The following is a 15,760-nucleotide window of genomic DNA, read 5'->3' as shown; positions in this document are numbered from 1 at the left end:
CGCCAGGCTCCAATGGACAGGTGAGGCGGAAGGAGTTTTTTTTTCCTCCATTATTAAGGAGTATTTTCGGGGCCCGGTCCCTGCTGTTAATTTGTGATGGGCCGCGTAATTTGCTTTGTTTTTTTCCCTGTCCTCTGCCGGCGTCGGCGGCAGGATAAGCGTCGCTTGACCATCGGAAGTATCTGTCACTTCAGTCGCTTGCCGATTACCAAGGAGATTAGTGTAGTTAGCTCCGTGGCTCCTTTTCGCAATGCAAAGCCAAAAAATGGTGTTACTGTGCTCTCCGGATGAACCCATTCAAAGAAGCCAAAGTACCGCTTCCAATCCGGACTCCACAACTATTACGGTTCCGGCGCAACGTCCGTCCTCGCCGCGACAGTTTTTCGAAAGACTCTACGGACATTTAGAGACGCGCAGCTCCGAAAGTGGCGACATAGACGTTGGCACCCACAAGCCGCCCCCACCATGCGAGACGCCTTACCACAGCGACGGCGGAAGCGTCTCCTCGCCGGATATTTCAATCAGCGATGAACGCGGCACGCTTCCGGGCTTTCCCGCCTACGATTTCTACAGCCAGTCCAAGGATTATTCGCAGAATCCAAAATTGAGCTACGTTAGTCCGCCGCCAATGATCAATCAAGGAGTACCCAATCCCGTCCTGCAGCATGGATTTCCGCCCGGTTTTCCAGGTGACCCGCATTTCAGCGCCGGGTTCTCTGCATTTTGTAAGTAATCTTTAATTTTAATTTATTTGGTAATGCTTTTATTAAAATTATAACTAAATTCTCTAAATTAAAAAAGGGGTTACTTTAAAAAATGTGCCTTAATTAAATACTAATTTTAAAAGAAGTATAAAGTGTTGAATCTCAAATTTTAAAAATATGTAGAATATATCAAAGTTTTCAAAAATACAAAATCCACCAAGAAACCATTATTATTTCTATTATTTGTTTCTTAATTAAAAAAAAAAAACATACAGGAACACAAAATTTGGTCTATAATCTAAATGTTTAAACTCTTAACACTTTAATACTCAACTCCTAAACATTTATTCTGAGGTTTTGTAGTTTTTTTTAAACACTAAGTACATAAGAAAATTTGAACTACTACGAATTTGGTCCTAAATAGATGAAAGGGGAGGAATCTCGGGAAGAAGGTGTCCTGGTCTGGACTATTTGGAAGGCTTGGGCTTTTTACCGCGCGCCCTCTCCTCCTCCTCCCGTTTCTGCTTTAGGTTGCGAAGCTCCAGGCTGAGGAACATCTTCAGGTTCGGGTCAGTGATCTTGCTGAGGACGATCTCTCTCGCCTCCTCGTCGTTGTCGCCCAGCATTTTGGCCAGGGTCTGGGCGTAGTCCAGCCACACGCAGTTGGCGCATCCGGACATGCAGCAGTTGGTGGGCTCTGGTGGAATCTATTTAAGGAAATAATATAGTATCTTTAGATGGTGTTATAGAAGATCATAGTACCTCGATATCCTTGATATTCTTCTTCTTGGATTTACTGTCTTTGGCACTGGCTTCCGGAGCAGTTGTCTTGGCAGGGCCATTCAGATTTTTGTCCAGCCCAGCAGTATCTTTTGGTGGCACCTCCTGGCGTTGCTTGTCCTTGGATGGTGTGTCCTTCGAGCTATTCCCAGCCGAGGCGAGTTGTCGGGCCAGCGACCCAAAGGCCCAGTGCTCGGATCCACGCCTTAGGAGAAGGCAGCGCGGACAGCTGAAGCCCAGTGATGCCAACATTTCGACCCGATCCCGATCCCTGAGATGTTCAAAAAGTTGAGTTGCCAGGCCTAGAGGAAGTGATGAGCATTTCACACGCCTGCGCAGGTGCAGCCCAGATGAAAGTTAGTTCCGCAGGAACTGCCCAAAAAAAATTGGATACAAAAAAAAGCTGATTAAGTACATGTGCTATTGAATATCCTGCTGGAGTCCAGTACCAGTACCAGCAAGGATTATGTAAAATCAGTCAAGAAAAAATAAAAGTAAGCAAGGCAAGGGCCCCGGCCACACAATGAGCTGCCTCTGACCCCCAGTTAGCCAAGAAAAAAAAAAATAAGGAATGGCCAGAAAAAATTAAAACGCATTCAGCTGTGAAAGTTTCCATTTACTTGTGGCGTTTTCGTTTTGCGGTTGAGGAGTTGTTGGCCAGGTGTGGAGTGTGGGGGTGGGGAGAGGCTAAAAAATATTAAGAATCTGCTGGCTAATAAAAAAGAGCCTTAAAGTCAAGTCAGTAAGGGCTTAAGAATTGATAAGAATACTCTTAAACGCATGTATCTTAAATAACTCTTTAAAATATCTACCATTTAACACTTTTTTAGCAACCTCTAAACTTCTTTTAAAAAAACATATTTCCTCATTAGTAAATGTTGTTGGAAAAAAAATCATAACTAGCTGAAAAAATTAACATTGTAATTGAGCTCCTCAGGAAACCTAAAAAACTAACAAAGGCAGCCGGAGGAAGGGTAACAACCACAACAAACTGTCCAAAGGACACTTGACTATCGAATTTCACACGTGATTTAAAAAAAAATTTAGGAAAGAAAGGAAGACAGAAGGGAGGAACTTAAGCCCATAGTCAGGCAAAGGGTAATCAAGCACAAACTAGAGATTACCACGCCCCATTCTCGTCCTGAAATCCCCGCCCACTGAGCCACCAAAACAACTTGTCAGCTTCGGCGCGTTACATCAATTAGACTCTAAACCGCACCACAGACGAGGACAATGGACGAGGGGCGTCTTGGTGGTTGGGAGTGGGTGGGGGTGTGGGTCTGGGTCTGGGGCTGGTGGGGCATAATGTGCGCTCGGCTGGGTTTCATCGCCGGCAACGCTCCGAATGCAAACAAACAGACAACAGATTGGAAAATGTGAATGAGAGGATTTTCATGATGATGATGATGGGTGGTGCGGTGTGGTCCGCGGTATAGCCCAGCTGTTGGCATTGTTGAAACTTTCCCGGATCAGCATAGATTGCCAAAAAAAAAAAACAGAGTGTCTATAAAAAGAGGATACACGTGGAAAATGCATTTGTAATGTGCACCCAAAACGCGAGCCACGCAATGTGGGTGGAGGTTGGACATACCCGGAGTGGTTAATTATTTGTTTAACTGCCTCAACACGCAACCACATTCGGAATCGTTTAGTCCTGTCCGGGGATATGTCCAAATTGTTTGTTAATGTAAGATTAATTTCGCTCTAACATCTCTATTGTATACCATAGTTCTCACCCAGGAGGAGGGGGTGCTATTTTTATACTTTGTTGAACAAACAAAACAGACATTATGATGCACAAAAAAATATGGAAATTATCCAGCACGAAGGGTGTAATATATTTTTTAAATTCCAAGGATTGTAAACCTAAAATAGTATTTTTTTCTAATATAATTTTTAGTGGCTCGAAGACGTCGCAAGGAGGGAAGACAACGCCGCCAGAGGACAACCTTCAGCACCGAGCAGACCCTGCGTCTGGAGGTGGAGTTCCACAGGAACGAGTACATCTCCAGAAGCCGTCGCTTCGAACTGGCCGAGACCCTGCGTCTGACTGAGACCCAAATCAAGATCTGGTTCCAGAATCGTAGGGCCAAGGACAAGCGCATAGAAAAGGCTCAGATCGACCAGCATTATAGGTGAGTTTTGGAAGTAAAGTCCTAAAAACAGCTGCCTTGTTATATGCTTTTGAATTATGTCCACTATTACCCATCATTCCGATATAATATTTTGAAACGGAAGTAATTCAAAAGGATGTCACTGGTTTAATTGATGGCCTCCCATAAAATTAACACGAAATTAATTTTACGACATTTACGCGCACACAAACCCAATTAGACAGGCGATCCTGCCACCACTAGCACCTCCCCTTGACCACCTTAGGGTGCAAGGTCGTCCTTAGAATAGAGCTGGTCATTTGATGTAATCAATTTTTCAGAAACTTTGTCGTGGCCAATGGTTTTATGAGCTCTATAATGGGTCAAACGAGTTACGCGCCTCCAGCCCCGACGACCCTGCCCCCTGGCGTCGGTTTGGGGTACTACGCCACGCCAGCAGCGACGCCTACTGCGCTGCCCAAGGATGGCACGCAGGATAACAGCGACCACTTCAAGCCACAAAACCAACAACAACCACCGCCACATCGAAGCAGAGAAACGCCAACGCTTATTAATACATGCTAGCATTATTATTATTAAAAACTATTATTAGTTTTAATTGAGCTTTAAAGATTAAAGATTGTTTAGATTTATGTAGCACCTTATTGAATAAAAATAATTGATGAAATCGGAGGCTTGTAAGCATCTCCCTTGAAAACCAAATGGCTACTTACTAGTATATGTGTTAAATGAGCATTTTTGCACTTAGTGGAATAGCACTAGTTTGTTTATATAAGAAAGAAAGACAACAAACTTGGTTAAAACTAAAAAAACTAATAAACAATGAAGCAGAGACAGCTGTTGCTGCTATCTAAGATTAACAGAAACTATCGATAACAGCGTACAGCAGACTGTTAACGGTAGAGATTTTAGGGATTATAGCAACAGTAGCTATTTATAGCAACTTCATGAATTAAAAGATATATTAAATGATAAATCCCTTTTAAAAATTATCCAAAGACAAGTTATTATTTATAATTTTTTTTATTTCGATATCCATATCAAAAACACCGGTTAATATCTCTAAGGACATCTTAAATCTTAGCAACTGGCTTCAATCCTAAGATATAGAATGACTGCCGCAATACCGCAGCGGTAGCCTCGCACAAAAGAATTCGGCTCCTATTGACTGACACAATCTCGCCAGCCTTGTTCTTCTCAATGCAGTAGCAGCTGTCGTAGAATTCGGTAAAGGTGGTGCACACTTCGTAGCAGAATTCGCAGAGGAAATGCAGGAAAAGCTCGTTGGAGCACTTGATGAGTATGTCGTGCATCTTGAGGAGGGTCTTGGCCAGCTTCCATTCCTTTTCGTGACTCAAATCGATATTGACGCCCTCCAGAACCTTGGCCAAGTCACTGAAGTCCTCACCCGAGTTGCGGGCAATGGAGCAAATGCGTGTGTAGGTGTAGAGTAGATAGACGGCGGTGTTGCCCCGATCCTCGAGCATTTTGTCAAAGGAGAATATGTAGTCGCTGATGCGGTTGTGACACAGATCCGCATACTTAATACAACTGTAGGCCACGGCCTCTTGTGCGTCTTTCAGTTCTTGGGGAGTGAGAACGTCGTTGCGGCCTCGACTCTCCAGTTGGTTCAACGATCGCTTCATTCCCTCGTCCAGCAGGTCGGATAGTTTCACGGTGTCTCCCGAACGAGTCTTGAACTTCTTTCCATCCTCGCCAAGCACCACTCCGAACTGGACGTGATCCACACGGTGAACAGCAGGGTCCAGGATGCCACAGCGCTCGGCAGCCTTGAAAATGGTATTGAAATGTGTGCTTTGTCCGGCGTCCACCACATAAATAATCCATGTGCACTTCTCCTCCTCCAATCGATGACGAATGGCGGCCATATCGGAGGTATCGTACGTGAACCCACCGTCGGATTTCACAATCGTTAGGGGGATGCCTGTTTTGCTTTCGTCAGGCCACATAATCTCACGGCCCTCGTCCGCCTCCAGCAGGTTCTTGCTTCGCAAAAACTCCACCACCGACAGCATACGGGACTGATAGAAGGATTCGCCACGCTCTTCGATCGACACGTCCAGGCGGTTGTAGATGGTCTGGAATTCCTTCCGCGACACATCGCAAATCAACTGCCAGGCCTTGATGGAGTTTGGCTCACCGCCCTGCAGTGAAACCACTCGACTGTACGCCCGCTTCTTGAACTCCTCGTCCTCGTCGAACCGCTTCTTGGACTCTTTGTAGAAGACCTGCAGATCACCGATGGGAGGACTCTCGTTCAGGAAATTGGGGAAACGATCTTCCAGGTGGGCAATCAGCATCCCAAACTGTGTTCCCCAATCGCCAAGGTGGTTAATGCGCACCACGTCGTGTTTGAGGAACTCCAGCAGGCGGCAAATAGATTCTCCAATGATGGTGGACCGCAGGTGACCCACATGCATCTGCTTGGCAATGTTGGGGGACGAAAAGTCGATGAGGACTCGCTTCTTGGGCACTGGGGGAGGCTTTACGCCGTTTCGGAGCAGGCTGCTTAAAGCTTGTGATGCATAGTTTCTGTGGGGAAAGACAGACATTGAAAGTCGGACATATGTTTCTGAATCCCACAACTTACTTGCTCAAAAAGACGTTTACAAATCCAGCTCCAGCCACCTCCAGCTTTTCAATAAGCGGTGAGGCAGGGCAGTTTCGCTGTATTTCCGTGGCAATATCGCGTGGCGACTTGTTGATTCCCTTCTCCTTCAGTTGCTTGGCCAACTTCATGGCATTGTTGCACTGGTAATCGCCAAACTTTGCCGAAGCGCTGTTGACAGGAGCAATCGACACGGCAGAGTCCTGGTATTCCGGGAAAGCCAAAGCAATAGCCTGAGAAAACACGAAATGCAGGTGCTCCGTGATGGAGCAATTGTCCTGCACCTCAACGCTGCCACCGGCTTTCGACTCGTCGGCTATGGACTGTCGTAGGATAGCCAGGCGGTGCTTGAGCTTGGTGTTTTCCACCTGCAGCTTTAGCAGATCGTCATCAGCTTGTTCCGCCTTGCTGTCCTGCAATTGGGCTGCCAGCCTCTGCGTTTCAAGTTCCTGCAAAGGCAGTTTGTGAATATACTACAAGGGGTCAATTTCATTAAGGTCTTACCAACTCTTCGAGTTTCTTCAGCTCAACATTAAGACCCATCTTCAAAACTCCTTTCACCGATCAACAAGAAAAATATGCCACATGCCGCACAATGTGCGAAATATATCAACTATCGAAACTGGTTACTAACAGCTGTTGCTTAATCGATTTTACAACACTGATATATCGATACACTCCGCTAAATATCGGTGTATCACTTGTAAAAAATCATTCACAATATTCTTTTCTTTCGTTTCTTCGTAAATGTTTGACTTTTTCTGAGTTGGTTAAAGAAAAACCTAACAAAACATGGCAGCAGTTGCGGGTTTAAAGGAAGGAACCGCAGAGGATCCCACTGCTGAGGTTATAGTTATTCCAGACCGCGAAGATGTAAGTAAAAGTGAAAATCGGCTTGCCACCCACACCAACAGACACTTGCTTTTGTGTGTATACGTGTTTGTGGGCGGCGGTGTCTCATCCACCGGATGACGCATTTTAATACCAACACCTCCCTCTCCTTCGACCCGGCAGGACATCTGCGAACTGGAGCACTTGCGTAAGCTCTTCATCGGCGGCCTGGCTCCCTACACCACAGAGGAGGGCCTGAAGGTGTTCTACGGCCAGTGGGGCAAAGTCGTCGATGTTGTGGTGATGCGCGATGCAACCACCAAACGCTCCCGGGGCTTCGGCTTCATCACCTACACAAAGTCCCTCATGGTAGACAAGGCACAGGAGAACCGCCCCCATGTCATCGACGGCAAGTAAGTGTTTTCCTCAGAAAAGTGTTCCATATGGTTTCTAATTCCATCTAATTGTCATAGAACTGTGGAGGCAAAGCGGGCTTTGCCGCGCCCAGAACGTGAGTCACGCGAGACCAACATATCAGTGAAGAAACTATTTGTGGGCGGTCTGAAAGACAACCACGATGAGGATTGCTTGCGGGAGTACTTCATGCAGTTTGGTAATGTGGTCTCCGTCAAGCTGCTCACCGACAAGACCACCGGCAAACGTCGTGGATTCGCCTTTATCGAGTTTGACGACTACGATGCAGTAGACAAAGCCATACGTGAGTCAAGGGTTTCCTTTATAATTCTCTGATATTTTATTAAATATTATGTATCTTTGTAGTCCAAAAACAGCATTCTATCAAATATGTACATGTGGACGTTAAAAAGTCAATTTACAACCTGGAAAAGAAAGGAGAGAAACATCAGCCTGGAGCTCCACCAAACGGCACAAAGCCTCCAATGAATCAGTACCAACACCCGCCTCCGCCGCCTCAAAACGGAAATATGCCGCCTGCCGGCTATCGTCCACCTGGACCGCCCCCTCCTTCGCCAATGGCACCGTACCAGCAGCAACCCCCTCCACCTCCGATGAATGCTCCTCCGCCGAACTACAACTACTGGGGACCACCTCCGCCGCCAATGCAGTCTTATTACCAACAGCCCCCTCCACCGCAAATGAACGCCTGGGGTGGTTATCCACCGGCCCAGCCTCAATGGCACCCCGGGCAGTGGGGATGCCCGCCACCGGTGCAACAGGCTCCACCGCCAGCCGCAGCACCTCCGCCGATGGACCACCACCGCAACGGACCCCCGCCGCCGGCGCCTGGAAACTGGAACATGCCGCCGAATGCGCCGCCACCGATCCCGGGGGCACCACCGCCGCAGCCTGCACCGCCGCACCAGCAACCACCGCCGCCTAACTTCGGCACCGGTTACCAGCAAAACTACGGAGGCGGCCCGACCAAGCACAACATGGGAGCAAATCGCATGAATCCCTATGCTGCAACGCCACCCAATCCCTATCGTAAGTTTAGGATTGTGTTTAGGCTTTGAAGTTTCTTATTCGATTTGGAATATTTTAGATAACCCTCAACCTCCAGCACCACCCTACGCTCCGTACAATGTAGCTGCTCCGCCTCCGAACGGAACTAGTCACAAGCCTATCGCCAATGGATCCGTGCCCACCGGAGGCAGTAGCAAGTACCGCCGGTAGATTTGGTGAGTAACAGCCGCTAGTCAGAGCACAACCCGTCCCCGCCATTAGTCGTTCGTTTTAATGTGGCATATAAGATATAAGATAATCCCAAAATACGTCTTGCCACTCTCCCATGAATTGAAAGAATCGCACTACGTCTAAAGACCCCCCTATTGTATTGTATTTACTAATATGTACAATTTTCTCTGATTTAGATGCCTCACAATTCAAGATACTGTTAAATAAGCTTGTTGATAAGATAGGCTCCACTCGCTTAGAGTTACTATCAGGACATTTTCGCATTGTCTCTCTCTCTTTGTATCATAGGCATGAAACTAGAGATTTAATTAAGATATACCATGGATTTAACTACAATTGACCTAAGCTAAGCCGAAGACTATATGCATTAATATTTAAAACAAAAAAAAAGTATTCGAATTACCTAGCTGCAAGTTAGCTATTTCAACGTTTGTCTTATTTTTGACTATTTCTGTATCCTTACGAATCGTAGAATAAACCCAAATACGATATGAATATAACCTAGGCTCTCTAACCCAATCCAAGTCTCTTTGTTATTAAATCTAAAAATGCAAAAGAAATTAAATTAAGAATTAATGGTGAACTATACAAGTACTACGTGAGCTTAGTGTCGAAAATATGTCTCTTACTAACAAAACCCATTAAACCTGAAAATTCGTCCAAAAACAAGACAAATATAAATTTCAATAAAAGACATGGAAGCTGTTTGGACCGGATATCAAATCTTAGAAAAGCGACACGGATATCCAAAACTATTGTCAATTGTACAAGGATCAAGAGGGATACCTACAATATACAAGAATCTGCAATGCGATGTACTATTTTGTAAAGTTGTAAAAGGTTTCTACTGTGGCCCTGATGCCACAATGCTTGTTTCAAAATATTCTTAATCTTTGGTTTTTAGTTCTTTGAAGAACAGCAATTGCTTATTTTTATATGTGAAACATGTAACTATGAGAAGGAATATCACTAAGAAACTATATATGTATATTTTAATATTGTTTTCACGCTACGAATGCAAAACTTCAAATTAAGTTTAGATCTACTGTTTACCTACATAGATGTACAATTAATTTTCTCTTTTAAATAAGATTAGGTTCTACATAATAGCACATGCCGATGGCTTTAATTGAATTATGAACTAAAACAGAGGCTCAGGTCACTATTTGCCAGCTTTATTTAGAGCTTCTTCAAAATTATTTGACTTCAAACTCTATTCACTTAACCAAACTATATGACAAAGCGTATTTATTTAAAATAAATGAAATTTTCAAAAATAAACACTATGTATTTGTTTTAGATGCCGAATTGTAAGTCTATTTCTTCCAGTCTAGCATTAAACTAAACTACTATTTACCTCAAGATCAAGTTAACTTTATGTAATTCTAGGTGCAAATCGCAAGCCATAAAAGTTTTGATCCTATTTTTAGATATATCCTACTCGTATAACCCTATGGTAAGTTAGAATTCAGACTGGGAATTCAGATACTTGTTCTCTAGGATACACTATAGTTTCTATAAGAATGCTTAAGTACCTGCTTAATATGTATCCAGTCCCTCCTCTTCATTTAATCGCAACTTTTAAACAAACACACACTGTTTCTTTTCCAAAAAAAAAAACGACCCCGAAATCCTGAGCTTCGCTGGTGGGGATACAATTAGGCCACACGTTACTCCCTAACAGGTAAGTAAAGAAAACTTTTTATAAAAATTGTAAAAAAAATGAATTTTAATAAAAAAATGCGCAAAAGAATGAGGCAATCTGTGTTTTTATTCCAAATGATCCAAAAATCAGGCGAACATGTTGCGAGGCAACATGTTTGGGGTATAAACTTTACAGTTCTTTTCAAAATAATAGATATTTTTATTTTAATATTTGAAATATTTAAAGAAATATGTCATGACTAAGTATACTAGAAATAGGTTTTATAAAAGCACGCCCAACAATTAAATATTTGAATTAAATTCAACCTCCTATTATTCTGAGTGCATGTGTATGCTCCCATTAAGCGATCCGTAATCATTCGGAAGCTTTCCCGGGCTGGAATCAGTCACTCGCCATCCGCCAACGCGTTTAGACATCTGAAAAGGAGAACCCACACACCAAAGCCCTACTACAGTGAGTATAATTTAGTGAAATAAAGGATTACCGACTGGACTTGGATTACAAAACAAGAGTTTGTGTATGAAATGTGGTTCTAGAATTACTGCCAGCTCAGCTCCCGATCGAGTTGCTCTCAAGTTCAATGGTCTTTCAAATTCAGCAATCGATTCAATATTAATTGAAACTAATTTATGTGAAATTGGCCAATATCAGTTTGGTAGAATTTTAACTTTTTATTCCACTTAAAGTCGAATCTAAATCAAAGTTATGAGCGGTCCGAGCTAGACTGCAAGGTCAACAATTCCTCGTTAGCGATTTGCAGTTCCGCAAATTCAAGTAAATTGTTTTTTATGGGGATGGGGATGGGGAGGAGGGACCTCATTCGCCCACATTTCGTTCACGATTCAATGGACTCCCCAGCATAAACACAGTGCATCTTGGATGCTGCATCACGTCACTGTTTCTAGTTTACTGTCGGTATAATTAAACTGCAGGCGGAGGCATATATGTACATATATTCATTTCACATATGTGTATACAAACAGCTATGGAATGCACTGCAACTCGGATATTCCTGGAAGTCCCATCAGTTCGTTTGTATATTTCTCTTTACAAGATACATAGCTGCGCACTTTTGTATAAAAAGCAACGATTAAGCAAGTCTTGATCCCCAAAACGGAAGCGACCGATCCTGATAAGAGGAGAGGCGGCCAAGTCGAGTCTGCGATAAGCCCAATGTGTCGTTGAGCAATTAAGTGTACTATATGGCACATGGACAAAGCACTGGCGTAGAACTAGGGCGACATCTTGGTATGATTATGGGGCAGGTCTCTGGCAATACGGTTTTCGATTCGAGTCTGAATTAGCAGCATTAAGGTCAGCTTTTATCAGCGTCCACCTAAAAAGCATATATATGAAAATACATATGTTGTTTCAGAGCCTACAAGCACATAATATAAACTATATAGTGATTTTTTAAACGATTTTAAAAAAAAAGCTTTTGAACTGGGAACATGTGTTAAACATGCCTTGATTTGGTACACAAAATATTTCATATTTCCTTTTGTGGTTGAGAAAGTAAGAAAACCTTATATATAGAAATCATACCAAAGCTTATATTTACTTATAATATCATTTCTAATAATTTATTATTAAAAAATCGTATCAAAAGTTCAAAAAATCATAAATCTTTCTCAGTTTGAATCGCAAATATTTGCATTTCCGTTACAAACTGGCTTAATGAGCCATTAAATGGCCTTTTCCTTAATTCTGTTTTCTAGATATTTCTACCCTATTTCCCTTATAATAAACCCCATACCACTTTTCTTTTAAAAACAATGAATTCCTATTGTCTTCAATCAGTTTTTGCACGAAACCATAAATTAGATTCCTAATAATAGGAGATTTCCTAGATACATCTGGAAGATACAATATTCGCATTGACCTTTTGAACTCTTCAATAAAGGCAGGCTAGATTTTTCCGGCTTCATAAATTGTTTCCAATGGGAAAAAGAAGCCGCCGTTCCTCCACCATGCCCATTGGCATGTAAAACCAACCCCTAAGGGGTGAGTTACAACTCCAGAAACCGTTACGTGTCCTTGGCGGTACAGTTACGTAAGAATGTATCTCAAAGATGCTTTTTACGAAGCTCGAAGCGTAAGTTGGAAATATTTGGGTTTTTCCCGTAGCTATGGTTTGTTGACCTATTTGACCCACTGGCCTAGTTTTCGAATTTGCATATCAGCTTTAATAATTATTTTTAGAAAATATATTCTTTAGTTTTAGATCCCTTCCATAATGCGCTCCCTTTGGCTGCTGCTCGGCTTGGGGCTCTTGGCCTTGTGCCAGGTCCAGGCCTCCGAGGAGATCGATGATCTAGCCGACCTCGGGGACGATGACCTCAGCGACATTGACGAGAACGAAGAGGAGTACCTACGCCTCCTGGAAGAGAAGGCCAAGGTAGGTTTCCTTACAATAAAAGCCTCAAAATATCTTATTAAGAGAGATATTCCCATGCAGATAAAGGACGTGGAGCGTGAGAATGAAATCGCCAACAAGCTGGCCAGCGTGCGCCACAACCTCATCAATCCCGTGGTCGAGGTTGATCCCTGCGAGACCATGCCCTGCGGTGCCGGTCGCATCTGCCAGATGAAGGACAACGAGACTCCCGAGTGCGTGTGCATTCCAGAGTGCCCCGATGAGCTGGACACCCGTCGCCACGTGTGCACCAATGCCAACGAGACCTGGTCATCGGATTGTGCCGTCTACCAGCAACGCTGCTGGTGCGACAGTGGTGATGAGCGATGCACCAACCCCGACAACGCCCACATGCACATCGACTACCTTGGAGCCTGCCATGAGCCACGCGTCTGCACCGAAGAGGACATGAAGGACTTCCCCCGTCGCATGCGCGATTGGCTCTTCAACGTGATGCGTGATCTGGCCGAGCGCGACGAGCTGACCGAACACTACATGCAGATGGAGCTGGAGGCTGAGACGAACCACTCGCGTCGCTGGTCGAACGCTGCCGTGTGGAAGTGGTGTGACCTCGATGGCGACACCGATCGTTCCGTCTCCCGGCACGAGCTCTTCCCCATCCGGGCACCTTTGGTCAGCCTGGAGCACTGCATCGCCCCCTTCCTGGAGTCATGTGACTCAAACAATGACCATCGCATCACCCTTGTGGAGTGGGGTGCCTGCCTGGAGCTGGATGCCGATGACCTTATCGAGCGCTGTGACGAAGTCCAACGTTCCCAGCCACATCTGTTGGGTTAGTCACCTGCCCAGAGCCACAGATGGTCTTTAAATAAGTCTTCAAATGCCTTAAACTGTAACCACTTGCTTCCTTAATCCAAAGATGTCTTCGTTTTGTACGATTTTAATACTTTCTTTTAAGTTGAATGAAAATAAATGGTAATTACTTTCAAAATCTAACATTAGTTTTCATCGAAAAATAAAATATAATTCAAGATATTTTGTTTTGATTATAATGAATAACTAATCATAGTCATTAACTATTTCGCTATAACCTCTCTCATTAAATTTTACATATTTTTTTAAAATAAACTCAACTTAAATTCATGTATGCATCCTCTTCGTTTAAATTTTTGGAGAATAACAAGATTAACGCTTTTATTTTAAATTTTTATTAAATTTATTCGTGTAGTTATTTTTCTCTAAATTAAGATTTGTTTTTCTTTCATATTTAACCTCGCCTTAAGTGTGCGCGGGCTAATACGTTTCGTGTTTTTTTTTTCTTTTTGTATTTTTTTGTTGTGTTTTGTGTATGTTGTTGTATGCATTGTGTGTGTGTTTTGGGGAGATGCTAGGGTTACATAATTATGTATTACGTTGTAGTATATAAAGTGTGTGCGAACGCACAGAAATGATTACAACTCGTCGGTTTGTTTATCTGTCTCTTCCTTGGATTTCTGAATTTAACATTAATTTTCGCACATTTTGAAAGCGTCCTACTAGTAGGCCTGCGACAGAATGACGTTGCCCTTGCGCTGCGGATCCTGGACAGTCTCCTCCTTCTTTCCGATCAGCGACTTGTGTATATGCGGAATGACGCCGCCACCGGCAATGGTTGCCTTGATCAGGCTGTCCAGTTCTTCGTCTCCACGAATGGCGAGTTGTAAGTGGCGAGGAGTGATACGTTTCACTTTCAGATCCTTTGATGCGTTTCCAGCCAACTCGAGGACCTGTTAAAAACATTAGATATTATTACAACTGTACTATTATAATTTTTTTTCTTATTGGAATATCCAATTATGTTTCCGGAATAATTGGAAAACAATAGTAGTTCTCTTGCATATGAGCGACCACAAATTGCATCATTCTTTTTTGATTCCAAAATTAGAATTTGAAGTTGTAATTTGTGTTCGCTTTCTATGCCATCCATACATTGGGGGGGAAAGTCCCGCTACAATGTTGGACGCGAAAAGCGGGAAAAACTACGGCGGGTGCACTAACCTCGGCGGTCAAGTATTCCAATATGGCAGCAGAGTATACGGCTGCCGTGGCTCCGACGCGTCCATGGGATGTGGTGCGGCTCTTAAGATGACGGTGGATGCGACCAACGGGGAACTGAGAAGCACAAAACAACAAAAAAATGCGCATATATTAGTATAGTCTTGTTTATGTTTTGCTACCCCCAAAAATCCAAAACAAGCCACCGAAAAAGCACCCTGTATGTGGTGGAATATGCTCGGTGCGAGGTGAGAACGGAAAAGGCGCCAAAAGTACAGACAACAACAAAGGCCCGTTGAACTCACCTGAAGTCCCGCGCGCGCCGATCGTGAAACTGCCTTCGCCTTTGCCTTGCCGGAATCTTTGCCTGCTTTGCCTCCAGCCTGCAGAATAATAAAACACACAATGCACAATTAGAAAAGCACACAAGCCAACGCACAAAATGGAGGCGGTCGAATTGTGAGGTTAGGGCTGATCTTTCTGCCGCCCTTTAACACAATAACAAATGCGTGGGAGCCAGAGGAGCGGCAGTGGAGCACGGCCGGATTTTCAATTTTCGCGCTACGTGGTCCCCCCGCCGCTGGTTGCATCAATATTTGATTCGCGGGGGGCACGCGCAGTGGCCAAGCAACCTGCGCCGCTGCCGCTGCCACTACCGCTCAAAATTTCGCCGCAATTCCGCAATTACCATTTTTATTCAATCGATTTTTTTTCTGTTGCTGCGTTATCTGCGTTGGCGAGATGCTCTAGGCACTTTGGTTGCTGCCGCGTTGGGAATGATTGCTACACGGAATTCAAGCGTAATTTGCTCTGGGGGATTTCCTCCACGGTCTACACTTCTGCTCAGCGCTCGAAATTTTACACGAATGAACTGAAAAAGACGCCGTCAGAGAAGGAGCCATTCGGAGGAAAAATGCGTAGGGCTGCCAACTTGCTGTTTTTTTGCGTGAG

The 15,760-nt window shown here is 44.0% G+C and overlaps 6 protein-coding genes across 8 annotated transcripts; 3 read left to right on the top strand and 3 right to left on the bottom strand.

The window, feature by feature from the left end:
* Positions 1 to 221: 221 nt before the first annotated feature.
* Positions 222 to 4,272, top strand: ro (transcription factor rough). Its single transcript, XM_017237178.3, has 3 exons — positions 222 to 725; positions 3,385 to 3,619; positions 3,919 to 4,272. Exons 1-3 carry the CDS (start codon positions 251 to 253, stop codon positions 4,160 to 4,162), a joined length of 954 nt encoding a protein of 317 aa, XP_017092667.2. The 5' UTR covers positions 222 to 250; the 3' UTR covers positions 4,163 to 4,272.
* LOC108122568 (uncharacterized) lies at positions 1,026 to 4,453 on the bottom strand. Its single transcript, XM_017237197.2, has 3 exons — positions 4,312 to 4,453; positions 1,467 to 1,856; positions 1,026 to 1,411 (listed from the first exon to the last, which is right to left on the bottom strand). Exons 2-3 carry the CDS (start codon positions 1,734 to 1,736, stop codon positions 1,172 to 1,174), a joined length of 510 nt encoding a protein of 169 aa, XP_017092686.2. The 5' UTR covers positions 1,737 to 1,856; positions 4,312 to 4,453; the 3' UTR covers positions 1,026 to 1,171.
* A 155-nt stretch (positions 4,454 to 4,608) lies between these two features.
* ArgRS (arginine--tRNA ligase-like protein) lies at positions 4,609 to 6,874 on the bottom strand. Its single transcript, XM_017237352.3, has 3 exons — positions 6,732 to 6,874; positions 6,210 to 6,676; positions 4,609 to 6,151 (listed from the first exon to the last, which is right to left on the bottom strand). The coding sequence occupies exons 1-3, from the start codon at positions 6,768 to 6,770 to the stop codon at positions 4,672 to 4,674; spliced, it is 1,986 nt and encodes a 661-aa protein (XP_017092841.2). The 5' UTR covers positions 6,771 to 6,874; the 3' UTR covers positions 4,609 to 4,671.
* Positions 6,875 to 6,923: 49 nt separating this feature from the next.
* Rb97D (Ribonuclear protein at 97D) lies at positions 6,924 to 10,013 on the top strand. 2 transcript variants are annotated; one of them, XM_070281010.1, is made up of 6 exons: positions 6,924 to 7,100; positions 7,242 to 7,471; positions 7,532 to 7,776; positions 7,839 to 8,522; positions 8,581 to 8,716; positions 8,909 to 10,013. In XM_070281010.1, the coding sequence occupies exons 1-5, from the start codon at positions 7,020 to 7,022 to the stop codon at positions 8,709 to 8,711; spliced, it is 1,371 nt and encodes a 456-aa protein (XP_070137111.1). In that variant the 5' UTR covers positions 6,924 to 7,019; the 3' UTR covers positions 8,712 to 8,716; positions 8,909 to 10,013. The 2 variants fall into 2 exon arrangements, with proteins under 2 accessions (XP_070137111.1, XP_070137110.1); XM_070281009.1 differs by having other exon boundaries at positions 8,581 to 10,013.
* Positions 10,014 to 10,766: 753 nt separating this feature from the next.
* SPARC (secreted protein, acidic, cysteine-rich) lies at positions 10,767 to 13,766 on the top strand. Of its 2 annotated transcripts, XM_070281499.1 has the most exons (3): positions 10,767 to 10,851; positions 12,617 to 12,796; positions 12,857 to 13,766. In XM_070281499.1, the coding sequence occupies exons 2-3, from the start codon at positions 12,635 to 12,637 to the stop codon at positions 13,610 to 13,612; spliced, it is 918 nt and encodes a 305-aa protein (XP_070137600.1). In that variant the 5' UTR covers positions 10,767 to 10,851; positions 12,617 to 12,634; the 3' UTR covers positions 13,613 to 13,766. The 2 variants fall into 2 exon arrangements, with proteins under 2 accessions (XP_070137600.1, XP_017092844.2); XM_017237355.3 differs by lacking the exon at positions 10,767 to 10,851 and having other exon boundaries at positions 12,609 to 12,796.
* A 201-nt stretch (positions 13,767 to 13,967) lies between these two features.
* His2Av (Histone H2A variant) lies at positions 13,968 to 15,694 on the bottom strand. The gene is made up of 4 exons (XM_017237358.2): positions 15,498 to 15,694; positions 15,115 to 15,192; positions 14,813 to 14,926; positions 13,968 to 14,541 (listed from the first exon to the last, which is right to left on the bottom strand). The coding sequence occupies exons 1-4, from the start codon at positions 15,498 to 15,500 to the stop codon at positions 14,311 to 14,313; spliced, it is 426 nt and encodes a 141-aa protein (XP_017092847.1). The 5' UTR covers positions 15,501 to 15,694; the 3' UTR covers positions 13,968 to 14,310.
* Positions 15,695 to 15,760: the final 66 nt, after the last annotated feature.

Source organism: Drosophila bipectinata, chromosome 3R (genome assembly GCF_030179905.1).
Source record: "Drosophila bipectinata strain 14024-0381.07 chromosome 3R, DbipHiC1v2, whole genome shotgun sequence".
Classification (NCBI taxonomy): Eukaryota; Metazoa; Arthropoda; class Insecta; order Diptera; family Drosophilidae; genus Drosophila; species Drosophila bipectinata.
Note: the sequence above shows the minus strand (reverse complement) of the source record. Positions and strands in the feature narration are given on the sequence as shown.